Source organism: Polypterus senegalus, chromosome 12 (assembly GCF_016835505.1).
Source record: "Polypterus senegalus isolate Bchr_013 chromosome 12, ASM1683550v1, whole genome shotgun sequence".
Taxonomy (NCBI): Eukaryota; Metazoa; Chordata; class Cladistia; order Polypteriformes; family Polypteridae; genus Polypterus; species Polypterus senegalus.
The window spans coordinates 79,055,707-79,069,288 of record NC_053165.1 but is presented as its reverse complement, the minus strand read 5'-3'; the positions used below and the strand labels follow the sequence as shown (position 1 = coordinate 79,069,288).

Sequence of the window (13,582 nt, the reverse complement as noted above, 5' to 3'; positions counted from 1 at the left end):
GGACAGATGGGTGGATCGAATGTGCCTTGTGACTTATTAGTGGTGTCCCCTCCTGGGTTGGCTCTCAGAATGCTTCAGGATCTGAAATGTTTTTATTAGGTGGGTTCAGGAAGTGGATGGATGGATGAGATACTGTGAGCTGTGATGGAGTGGATTCCCACCCAGGACTGCTTCCTCTCGGGCACCCAAATGTCACAGGTGGGCTGATTCGTCTTGAGGCTGCATTGAAGTAGGCAGGATCAGAAAATGGACGGAAGGAGTGTGCACTGTGATGGACTTATTTATAGTCTTCACCCCAATGCTGCTGGAATAAGAATCTGTTTTATAGGAGTCTGAAATGAAGCCAGTGGGATTAGCAAATTGATGGATGGATGGATAGATGGATGGGCAGTGCCCAGTCACTGACTGGTGTCCCATTGATTTGCACCTGATGGTACCATGAGAAGGTCTGGTCCTTTACTACTCTGGATTGAAGGACGTGGGTTCAGAAAACAGAGGGATGAATGAGCCTTGTGATAGACTGACATCCCTTCCAAGACTGGTGTCTTTCTTACACCCAAATGTTGTAGAGGATGAGATTCTTCATAAGTCTGAAATGACGTCAATGGCTTACAAAAATGGATGGTAAGGCGAAGCAGCGTGCTGTGGGGTGGACTGGGGTCTCATTTTGGGTTGGTTCCTGCTTAAAGCTGATGGTTTCATAAAAGGGTCTGGTTTCTGATGGCCTGAATTGAGTTGGATGGATGGATGTCCACCCAGGACTGGCTCCTCTCTTCCACCTGAATGCTGCAGAATTAGAATGCGATTCTTCAAGAGTCTGAATGGAAGCAAGCAACTCTGGAAAGTGGGAGGATGGATGAGGGATTGTGCCCCATGATGTTCTTTCATAAAAATCCTACAGTGGACCACAAGTCCAAATTGAAGTAAGTGGATTCAAAACAAACGAGATGGACGGCAGAAAGGAGCAGGCCTGGTGATTAACTGGAGTCCAGTTCAGGGTGGGCTCTCACTGTGTACCTGTTGGCAATTCAAGAAGGTCTGCTTCTGGATTATTATGGATTGAAGTAACAGGGCCCATAACATGGATGGATGGATGAGTGAAGAGGTGGATAATCAGGAGTCTGAAAAGGATGGATGGATAGATAAGATGCCATGCCCCATGATGGACTGGATCCTCTCCTTCACCTGAATGCAGGATGTGATTCTTCATGAATGTGAAATAAAGCAAGTGGGTTTTAAAATGGATGGATGGATGGGTGGACAAAGTACCCTTTTCACTCTGCTATGTGTGCCACAATACAACATTTAAAAGAAGACCAATGAGAGCAATCAGCACAAACCGAGTTACAGTACTGATGCATGATGAAGTCCAAGGTCCAAATTGTGTTTATCCTCCGTGGCGCAAGACACAATTAGAGAGAAGCAAGAGCTTCCCCAATTAGGCGCGTGCTTGGGCGCCACACTCTGCCGACAGCTCTGTCACATCTGCCGACAACAGCACAATGGCTTTAGTGAAACAAAAAAACAAAACAACAAATGACAACAAGAAATGACTTTGAGATGAAAAGAAGTCAAACTGCTGGAATGGTGCTGGAGACGAGCTGCAACACTGTCAGGAAAACAGCAAGGATCAAAGATTTGGATGAAGAAGGGACAGGACATCTGTGCAGTGAAAACTTAGGACCTTCCTTACACCTCCTTCGCTCATCAGTCTGCATTTCATTTGGATTACTGCTGTGTGTGGCCAGCAGGGGGAGCCCTGGGCTTAGACTTCAGCTCTGTTCTCCCAGAGGTTTCGGCACCTCGCTCGCTCTCTCTCTCTCTTTATCTCTCGCTCTTCTATTTGATGGAAGACGCATGGATGCTACAAAGATTTTATTATTTCCCCCCAGGATACCCACCCCCACAAAGACACTGGCACAGAAACAAATCCGCTTCTAGGTTTAGATAAACAGGATAAAAGGCATCTAACAGGATCTGATGGGCTCTTTTATTTCAAACTCCGATAAGCCTTATTTATTTATTGGGCTGAAATCAGTTTTCCTCCTGATCTTGTGGGATAGAATGATGCTACCTGCAGCCTGCTCTTTGTCTCAGTCCCTTAAAGGAGGCACCGATGCTGACCGATTCAAACAGGTGAGGTACACCCACTGAGATGGAGTATCAGCCAGCCTGACAAGGTGCCTTAAATTAGACGCCAGTTTTGAGGGAGACGCACCGCACCCCAAACCCCTAGACATGCCACCAGTTCAACTAATGAACGAACAAATGAACGAGCGGTCGATCTCTTGATGTCTTGGCTTGGTGTTATTTCAGACCATCTTGGTGAACACTCTGGATAAACCTCTTGAGCCGAATGGCTTCTGTTTGTCCTAGTTTTTCTGATGTTCTAATGTTTAATCTAGCCATCTGTCATGTAGTGCTCATCACATCCATCTTCCTTATATTGACTCACATTAATTATATAAACTATCTGGGTCAGTCCACTATTGGTGTAGCACTTAAGTCGAAGTGTGGAAGTGTGAGCGAATAGAAAGTGATCCAACAGAGTTGAACTGCAGCTCGCCAAACCTACGACGTCACTCGCCACCCACTCACTTATGGCTAGCATTCCCAACACACCCACTTGCAAGGCGTCTGTCATGTGTACTTGCACAACGCAGTACATTTTTTTATATTCCAACAGATGGCGCACACAACCAAGTGTATCTTTTTAATATGTCTTTCACATGTATATATCTAGCATTTTAATCCTGCCAACTACACCAAGAGTCCATATATCTGTCATATAGTTAATTTTAGATCAAACAATTTATCTATCTATTATATAGCACCTTTCATGTCTGTCTATCTATCTGTCTATTATATAGTGCCTTTCAAGTCTATCTATCTATGTATCAATCATAGATTGATAGATATAGTGCCTTTCATCTATCTATCTATCTATCATACAGTGCCATTCCTATCTATCTATAAATCTATCTGTCTAATCCTGCCAACTACGCTATCTATCTATCTATCTATCTTTCATATAGTGCCTTTCATTTCCATGTGGCTTATATCAGCTCATATTTTGACTACCTGGCTCACTTTACTACTGGTCTCATGTGCTTAAATCTCAGTGCAGAAGCGTCAGCTAATTAAAATTAACAGAGAGGAACTGCAGTCCACCATACATACCTACAAAATCACTCATCACACGCTCACTCAAGGATGTCACTCTCGACACGCCTACTGTAAGACATTCGTCACATGTACTAACACAAACCATTGTTTTTTTCATTCCAACAGATGGCACACACAACTAACATTTACATAGAAAAGACAAATAGGAAATAAAAAATGCTGATAGAAGGAATACTTAATCACACTGGAGTCCAATGACTGTCACAGTGATCGTCTGACCACGGAGGTCTCAAACTTGGGTCCTGGGATGCCAGGATGTCCTCTTTATATCTGTTGATGAAAAGCGTTATTTATTTATTTCCATGTTTTATTCTGGCTCTCATTTTCTACATTAATGAAGGCGAATCACCAGAAAGTTTAATGGACTCAAGTGAGATTAATACTCCCTCTGTCATTCTTTTGTCTCTCTTATATTTTTTCCATTTACATTTTCTTTTATTAAAGGCTAGTTAGTCTGTTGCCTCATTTGCTGTAGAACTCAGTGCTAATGTTTGTGATGTGCCATTTGTTGGAATGAAAAATGCAATAAATGTTATTATCTGATGCATTACATAATACACGGCAACAAATGCTAACACTGAATACGCCTAGCAGAGTGCAACTGAAATCTCTTTACTCTGAGGTGACGATCACAGTCAAAGCTTGCCCTCCATGTGTTAGCAATCAGACGAAGAGCAGAGAGGGCACACCAGAGACCAAAGACCCCTGGTGCTGCACACACAGTCTTACGTCAGAACGCGGTAAGTTCAGGTGGTGTCACATGGGAGAGAACGGGAGAAGGTACCTGCAAACTTGACATGGAACTTGTTTTCTGGCTTCAGGATCTGGACGTAGAGGGGACAGTTGGGAGCAAAGTCCTTCACGGCCCAGGCCCTCAGGATGGTCTGATGATCCTATGGAAGTGGAAGGTGAGGCGTGAGTTAGAACATTCAGACAGACAAGACGGCCAGATGTCAACCATCACTCAGAATATGAATTGATTTTGAGCACACTGGAGCAGGGGGGCACCCAAAACACTATGCGACTCTTCAATTCCACCCAGGGGAGTAAATGCTAACATTACTCAAAGTTATTGTCTGCTTTGTCATGTTTTCATTTTTATTACTATTTAATTTAATATTGTTTCTTTGTATCAGTATACTGCTGCTGGATTATGTGAATTTCCCCTTGGGATTAATAAAGTATCTATCTATCTATCTATCTATCTATCTGTCTATCTATCTATCTATCTATCTATCTATCTATCTAAATAAGTGAACTAATGGGGAACATGAAGGGTGCTCATTAACAGCAGATGATAATTATGGAATATAAAGGGAACAAAAAAATGAAATCTTCAGCTTGAATGCACCAATAATTTAAACAAAAATATAAGATTTAACAAAATTACATACAGTATACTGTACAGATATGCACACAAACATTTTTTATTTATATACATTACTGTATGTATGAATGGCACCATATAAACAATAGATAACAAAGACACGATAGTGTATGTATGTGTACATACAGCATATATGTATGTATTAGAGATATAATATCATCAAGATGACAACAATTTCAACGTCAAATGTATATATGTGGAAATAAATAATCAATAATACTGTATACATAAAAACAGAAAAGAGATAACAAAGTGAACTTATTTAAAAAGCAGACATCATTCGTATCATTTTCCTGGGCAGAACTGATCCTGGCACCACTGTGTACAAGTTCAGAGCCAAGAAAGCCTGCCATTCCACACACACACACACCCCCTGATGTGCAGGTCAGCATCATTAACCACTGTGCCAACCAACCAACTAGAATTACTTTATCTTTTTAATAATTAAATTCTGTAATGCAGAATGAAATATACTATAAAATATGGAAAGAGATGTCTATGCCATATACAGTATATTTGCATAATAAGTAATAACCATATACAGCACTTAATAATTTAGTAGGTATTGCTCTTATCTTATTTGTTTTCTAAAGCCAGTTAAGAAGTACAGTGAAAGCTGGGGGGTGCAGAGACTCTTCTAGCGGTATGGTGCACAAGAACCCACCCAGGACAGGTTGCCAGGCAGTCACTGGGCACACGTAGTCACACCCGCACTCACTGTTACAGAGCCGGCCCAGAACACCTGGACGAAAATCCACTCGGACAAAGAGAGAACATGCCATCTTGGCGCAGGCTGTCACTTGGCTGCCGACTACTGTGTCATAATAGCTACTGTATGATTATTACATAAAATATAAAATAGCTGCAAATAAATCAATTTATAATAAAGTTTGAAATGCAGTACAGGGGGTCCTCGGGATACAACGTTTCGAGTTTACAACACTCACTCCCATAAAAAAAGGAATAAAGGTAAGGATTTTTTTACACTCATTTTTTCTGTTACTACAGTACAGTATATTTATGTCCTTTTCTTTTTTCTCAGGCTTAGATTTTGTGTTTTTATGTTCTAGATTATGATTTTGCAAATGTGTTAAGATAGGTAAGTGACTTAGGCTACAGTGTGTTTCGACTTACACCAAAATTCGGGTTACATCACTGTTGTAGGAACGGAACTGTGTCGTAACCCGAGGACCCCCTGTATATAATAATAATGTAATAAATACTACTGCATAATAAAAAGACATGAGGGCCACAGTGCTTACCATACATCTTTGGAAACCCAGGCCCAGTTCCTGGTCCCATCACCAGCTGTGTCGAGTCTGCATGCTTGCCTCCCCCATCCCCAGAGTGGTGTGTCTGGTTGACTGGCGACTCCAAACTGGCCCCGTGTGCCCATGATAGACTGGCACCTTGTCCATGGTTAATCCCACCTTGCTCCTGATGCTGTGATGATAGTATCTTCCTCCTATGACCCTGGGCTGGACCGAGTGCTATGCCATCAAGTATTTTGTGTGGTATGGTTCTTGCATATGTCTCTGGAGTCCCGAGTCCAACTCCTGGTCCAGACACCATCTGGGTGGATTTGGCATGTTCTCCCGTTGTCCACATAGGCTTTCCTCCCACAGAGCTGTACGTCTGCACAGTTGACTGGCGATTCCAAATTGTCCCTGTGTGTGTAAGTGTGTCCCAGGATAGACTGGCACCCCCTCCAGGACTAGTTCTTGCCTTGCACCTCCTGACACTGATAGGATAAACTCACAGCCATGAACTGAATGAAGTGTCGTCATGTTGCTAACTGGTATATAAATAAACTGGCACCTCACTCATACCTCAAGCTCATGCCACAGATTCCTGGTGCTTTTAACCCTTTATAACCTGACGGTATCTCTAAAAACCAGAAGCTGGAGAACTCCAAGTGTTATTTCTGAATGTCAGGGATGAGTGTTCGGATATGGAGGCCTGATGGATACCAGACCCCTGCTTTTGCACAGACACATAGCCACAGTTTCCTCCATCTCAACTCAGGATATAAAGGGTTAAAGCACCTGGAAACAACATCTCGGGACACAAAGGAGAGAGAAAGAAAGAAGAAAAGGCCACGTACTGCTGCGATGCGGTCCACCTCAAAGCGGTTACTGAGGATGAAGCAGGCCTCCGCGTCATCCATCCTTCAGGCAGCCAACAGGAAAGCAGCGTGGACATGGGCCGGACATGGGCAGGACCCCAGCAGGTTAGTGGAAAAGACAAGGGCTGAAGGTTAGTGGGTTAGTAGGCGACAGGTAGCTGCCAGCGAGAGTCAGAGGTCTGTGGCCAGTCATTATTTGGCTCTCGCCAGGCAGGCACTCTCATTTAGTCCATTCACAACACCACCTTTTACAGCTCAACAAGGGCCACTGCTACTCTTTCATAAGTGATTAACCCTTCAATGGCACACTGCCCACCTGACCCTCCAAACATGACCCGGTGCCTTACTTGGCTCGCATGAGGTCTTGGTCCTTTAGCGCTGAGCCTTGAAGGTAGATGACCCTTTGAGACCAGAGAGGAATTTGCAGCACTCTGCGAACCTGGACGTCCATCTCTGTGGGACACAAGATCACCACGTAGTAATCCTAGAGGACCATTAGTGACAGTTAGATGACAGAAATGAACATGCAGCACCAAACAGTTTGTGGACACTAGAGGCGCTGCTGCACCGTTGAACCCACCAGACAGACGCCCAGGACACACATTTAAAACACCAAGAAGATTCTTTAATTATTTTTCTTCTATAAAGTGCACAAAGCACCACACACTCCACAATTCTCCAACAATAATAATAACAACAATAATCACAATAACAAACAATCCTCCACTCCCAGCAGCTCCGTCCTCTACCACCCAACTCTGGCTCCATCTGCTGGGGTTTCCGGACTCCATGTCCCATGCTGCCCTGCGGAAATCCGGGGAACCATTTCCATCCAGGGAAGCTGCCATCTAGCATCCCGGGGGATGTACTGCCCTGAACAGGCTGGTTTCTTCATTTTGAGGGACGTTCTGGCCGGACTGAAATGCCGGCCGCCCATCACAAGTTCTAGAACACACACACACACACACTGCACATGTAGCGCCCACACATGCAAGATTCCTGGCCAGAAAGTCCATTCACTTGACACTCGTGGAGTGTCCAAGTCAGAGGGCGTCATCTCAGGAACATTCTAGAACACAGGGGTCTTTTCAGGGAACACCCATACAGCATTGCCAAACACAAAGAGTGATTCTTCATGTCCGCTCAAGAACACCCACAGAGTATCAAAGTGGGCGAGTTGTAAAACACATCAGGGGTCACTTGGTAAGTCTGGATCGCGTGCCACATGGCTGCCTAATAACTCTAGAACTTTGAGACAGGTGTAAATCAAGCTGTAGCCCTGTGTCACTACATGCCGATTCTAGAACAGTGCGTCATCAGAATGAATGATCCAGAATGCTGTCGAGTGCATTTTAACTCAAACACTTTTAGAACTCACTACTGCATGTACTCACATTGGAATCCACCAACGGATTACCAGCACAAACCCCTTGGCACAAAGTGCCACCCTGAATGCCAGTTCCAGATTACATACTGTAAAGCACATCTCTGCCACACTCTTAATGCCATCCTTACAGAACCCACGGAGAGACCTTGTGCTCCCCGTGAGACCCCAGTTCCAGTACCCCCATTACCTGCAGCCTTGGGTGTGCATAGAACTCGTTGAGGAAGTCCATGAGCAGGTCGATCTTGAGGCAGCTGACACACAGGACCACGTGCTTCTCCGTCTGGGCTCGGTAGCGGCTATAATTCCCTCCGGATTTCTGCCTTTCCATCCATAAGAAGGCGAGCTGCTCAAACTGCGGGCACAAGTCATAAGGGGAGAACACTGGTTACTCCTTGATCCTGCATTTCCAGAACATCATTTCCCATGCCTGGAAATCTCCGGAGCTTAACATGTCCTAAAGCGTGCTTTTTCTAAAAGCACCGTCACAGGGCTCTGCAGCCCTTCTCAGAAGGACTGGGTATAAGGCAGGAACCCACCATGGAGTGACCAGCGGTCCATCAAAGGGCACACTCACTCACACACTCACTCAACTTGAGCCAGCGGTCACCCAACCCGGGTATCTCCGGGATGTAAGAGGCAAACCAGGGCAGACATGACACTTCAATCCAGGGCCTTGGAGTTGCAAATGCTATTTGTCTGATTAGGCACACCACTTACAGAAAGACGATGAGTAGTATATAGCGCCTTGCAATGCCTTGTTATACACTGTGGCACAAGAGGGCAAATCATTAATGGGTGAGACGCCACCTTGAAACGGACACAAAACAGCATGTCTGTGAGGAGCTCTGACATTCAAAAGCCAATTTGACACAAAGGGTCCATGTAGAGTGGCCATTTAGTGACAATGGGGGCTTTGGCATTTAGTTAAGAAGGACTACAGTCTCAGTACGACCACTAAAGTCAGCAGGGATTCCCAACTCCCTTGGTGTCCTCCCTTCCTCCCACTTGTGCCCTCCTCATCGCTTCACATTCTCTGCTAGGTGGGGAGGCTGCTGCGGACACCCCCTACTTAGGGGCCATGTCTATTACATCAGTCTTAAAGCGTTGCCCTCTGGCGGCCCCCTGGAGTATTTACACCCATGTCATCGGCCCCCAGTGTCTCTATTCTAAAAAGAAAAGTATTTGGGTCTCCTTGGTGTAGAGGCCATCTGGACCACCTGAAGATGACTATCAGCCCACCAGGGCACTCAGACCATGTCTTTAGCTAAAAAAGAGAAGAAAGCCACCTACCTGGATGGGCAGGACTATGAGAGCCACGCAGATCATGATGACCACCAGGAGCTGGGAAGGCCAGATCTTTGGGGTGACGTCTCCAAAGCCCACCGTGGAGAAGGTGACGATGCAGAAGTACAAGGAGTCAAACAGAGTCAGGTTGTTGCCCGCTCTTTCCAGGTGCTGAATCCCGCAGATGCTGAAAGAGAAGCAGAGCAGGACGCGCTGTTATCTTACGAGCGGTCACTGGTTGGTCAACTCCACACTGACAATGCAATGGGTGAAATGAAGAGCACGAAGAAGGGAAAATGTCATGGCAGAAAAAAGTCAAACTGTCAACTGTCAAAACAACTGGGCAGATCACCAAGTCATTCCACTGCTGAAATCCTAACAAAGAGCTGACCTGAACTCTTGTGTTTTGTGAAGTGAAAGACTATGGGTGACAATGCATGATGGAGGATACACATGGGTGGACGTCCCAGCTGTTAAAGAGTATTAAGTGGATGAGAGGCCAGGCCTAGGCCTCCACTAGAAACTGCGTGAAGATGATCCTGCCTCGCCCAGATGACAGACAGGCAGACATTGCCAATTCCAGAGTGGGTACGTTGGTGTCCCAGCTGGGTTGGACTCAGGAACAATACCCATTTGGGAGAGCAGTATAATGGAAGGCCAGGGGAGACAACCTGGCAGGACTAAGGGCTCCCCCAAAACAATAAGAGGCAGCTTCCTTGGCCAATATCACCTCTAAGGATACCCAGAAGGGACTCTGGATATTGCAGTTCACTAGAACAGCCTTGTAGGATTCCATGGGGCCCACCGAGGGTTGCTGCCAGGATATTTCATTCCTGCTTTATGTGCGTCCATCGGGCCATGCCCGAGCAGCGGTCTGGGATAAAAGGAGCCGCTCGACCTCATCCAGGCAAGCCAGAGTTGGGTGGAAGTGGGCAAAGCTTGGGACCGCATGGAAGGATGTGTGTTTATCTCATCTTTGGAACCTTTGTGGAAGGTAGTTGTATAAATAAGACAGTTTTATTTAAAAGGGACTTGTGTTGGTGAGGTTGTGTCTGGGGTTGGGAGATCTTGGGCGCCCTCTACTGCCCACAAATGAGATCCAGTATGGGATGGTGCCTAATAAAAAGATGAGGAAATCCCACAGCTGACACCATGCATGGCCTTGAAACTCAGGTCACCTGCCAGGGATCACACTGCTCAAACTTGGCACAGTGTCCAGTAGGAAAAGGTCAAGTGTCACAACATAATCAAGCCCACTTCATGCACATTATGGTCACATGGGGTTGGCAGCATAAGGTACCTGGCCAGAACAAAGCCTGGACCAGACGATTAAAAGGACCTTTACGCGCAGACCCTCATGAGACCGATTTGGAAAAGAAGAAGTTTGGTGAACGAGAGAAGACCATTCAGTCCTTCAGGCTTGTTAGATTACCCAGTAGCAAAGCAGCCTCCATGCCTCATCCAGGTCCTCTTCGACTGTCACATGTACCCAGTAGACTGTAATAATCAACATGCAACACTTCCGTCCTGCTGTGATTGGTGAGTGGAACTGCCTGGCCTTGAAACGTTTGTCTGCCATACCTGAACTAACCACCTCTCCTCGACATGACAACTACAGTGCCCTCTAGTGTCTGAAATGTTACTGATGATAACTGTGATTACACTGTACTCCAGTGCCTGGGCTTTCTTACTGATGGCATACCTGCCTGGCAGCTACACTGCCCCCCAGTGCCTGAAGTGTTACTGATAATCCCTGACTACACTGCCCTCTAGTGTTTGAACTCTGTTATTATTGCCATATGTTCAGAGTCCAGTGAAGTCCTTTACTCACATGTGCTAATCGTCATACATCACATTGTCACTCTCTGATGCCATGACTAGCGGGTAGAAGTACGTCAGCTCCAAACTTCTGTCATGGGTTCTGCTTCAACTCCACGACTCTGACATTTGCTCTCAATTCCCACAAGTCCTTGTGTGACAAAGCACTTCCTGTCTTTACTATTAAATGCACTTCCCTGTCGTATCCACCAGGTGTCCTCAGGTATCGATCCCCTGTTTATGGATATTATCAGATATCAGGCATCCCCAGCCAAACACCCACACTGACACAGGGAGAACATACAAACGCCACAGAGATGACCGCCATGTTTGAAACCCAGCATCCTATGACAAGGTGTTATATAAAATAAAGTTTGGAGCAGAACTCCGAGGGGTCCCATCACTGCTCCCATGTCAACCTGAATGAGCCCCAATGTGGACTGTTAAACGATAGTGAAAGGGAAAGTCAATTTGATGAGCAGGTGACAAATAAAAGAGGCGAGTCCTGAAGGAGCAGCGTGTCCAGCTCTGGAGGTGACGATACAAGTTTGTCTGCACTTTATCTTTTGGGGGTTGGGGGGTTAGCTAAATCTTCTCTGCATGAGCTGCCATCATTTTTAACGTCACCCGCCCAGGTCACCTCACATTTCAAACTGACGTGGCTCCTGTGGACTACTCAGCATTGGCTCATTTTTTTTTCTTTGCTGTGGTTTAAAATGACTTTCTGACAGGGCACAAGATTGCATGGCCCACGCTCATCTTGCACGCCAGCCCTACGCTACGATGAAAAAAATCAGTAGTGGTAAGAAGTTTATAATTCTACTCATAGCATAATCACAATTTTCTGATGTCTGCAAATGGATGGCCATGGAATACATCCAGTTATTCAAGTCCATGTCCGGAGATTATTCAGGTAAGGAGGGCAGAAGATTCAAGGTAAGACACTTCCACTCACTAAGGATGGTGCCACCCAATGGCTTCATGTTGACCAGCACAGACAAGTAGGAAGTCCAGTGGACTCGGCAGCCTGGCAGCTAACCCTGCCATGTTTCTGCCACTCAAGCATCTAGCAGCACCCCCAGTTTACTGCTACCCAGAGATCCAGCACTGCCCATCTGGCTGCCACTCAGGTATCTAACCCTACCCAGCCTGCTGCCACCCAAGAATCTACCCCTACCTGCTATCCTTCTGCCAGTCAAGCATCTAACCCCATCCTAGGCCTGCTGCCAGTCAGGGATCTAACCCAGCCCATCCAGCTGCCCCTTAAGCATTTAGCCCCATTCCCTGTCTGCTGTCACCTGGGGATCTAGGCTTGCCTATCTGTCTATCATTGAAACATCTAACCCCGACCAGTGGGATCCCACTGAAGCATCACTTGCCCTGCCATCGTTCCACCACTCAAGCCTCTAGCCACACCCAGCCTACTGCTACTCAAGCCTCTAGCCCCACCCAGCCTACTGCCACTCAAACCTCTAGCCCCACCCAGCCTGCTGCTACTCAAGTCTCTAGCCCCACCCAGCCTACTGCCACTCAAGCCTCTAGCCCCACCCAGCCTGATGCCACTCAAGCCTCTAGCCCCACCCAGCCTGCTGCCACTCAAGCAGGTCACAGCGGAAGGCTCCATTTGCACAAAGAGGAAAGGGAACGGGACAAAATTATAAATAATACAAAAAAAAATGAGCACAGAACAAACAAAGGAATGGTGAAGAAATTACAAAACTGACAAAAACTAAAAACACAAAGAGAGACACGTATTCCTCACTTTCCCAAAGAATTCCAGTAGAAAGAACCCCCCCCGACCATGACCCTGAAGCTCTGTATCCTCAGTTCGGCTGTCGACCATCAGGAAAGCACAAATCAAATCCCACCTTACCTTACCTTAACCTCTCACTCTCGCTCTCTGTGCCCCATCCGGTTTCCTCATTTAAACACCTGACTGACACACCAGACCCCCCCCGGACGCCACTGAGTCCCCCATTTCCAAGCTTTTTCTGCTGCTGTATGAGGACTTTGCAAAGTAAGTTCAAAGATTCTCACCTTCACCAGAGCGACATTTATAAAGAGCTACACAGTGTGTTACAACGGTCAGGTATGTATGAAGCCCCCTTTTATTTTTTCTTGGGTTTCTGTGAAGCTGCAATATTCATCTTGGTACTACAATGGTGGTTTTAACACCCAAGGAAATCAAATTGGATATCGAGCTTTGGTTAAGAAGTGATGTATTTTTTACCGTCTGCACTTCAAGCCTTTTATGTTTCGGAGACCGTGTGGCTATTTGGTGGATTACGGTGTCTGCTTCCAGGAGGATTTCCCATGAAGCTGTGGGGCCAAACCGCTTGTGTGACACACTGATTTTTAGATCATCCTGAAATATTCACAAGCATCCCAGATGGGA

The 13,582-nt window shown here is 46.0% G+C and overlaps 1 protein-coding gene across 3 annotated transcripts in view; it reads right to left on the bottom strand.

The window, feature by feature from the left end:
* The window catches only part of LOC120541149 (potassium channel subfamily T member 2), a 179,785-nt gene that overhangs the window by 48,460 nt on the left and 117,743 nt on the right, over positions 1–13,582 (bottom strand). For all 3 annotated transcript variants that reach the window (XM_039772503.1, XM_039772501.1, XM_039772502.1), the window contains exons 11-15: positions 9,376–9,556; positions 8,273–8,437; positions 7,046–7,182; positions 6,678–6,741; positions 3,971–4,079 (exon numbers count right to left, since the gene is read on the bottom strand). In XM_039772503.1, the coding sequence (XP_039628437.1) occupies positions 3,971–4,079; positions 6,678–6,741; positions 7,046–7,182; positions 8,273–8,437; positions 9,376–9,556 (656 nt within the window). The remainder of the gene's footprint in view (positions 1–3,970; positions 4,080–6,677; positions 6,742–7,045; positions 7,183–8,272; positions 8,438–9,375; positions 9,557–13,582) is intronic.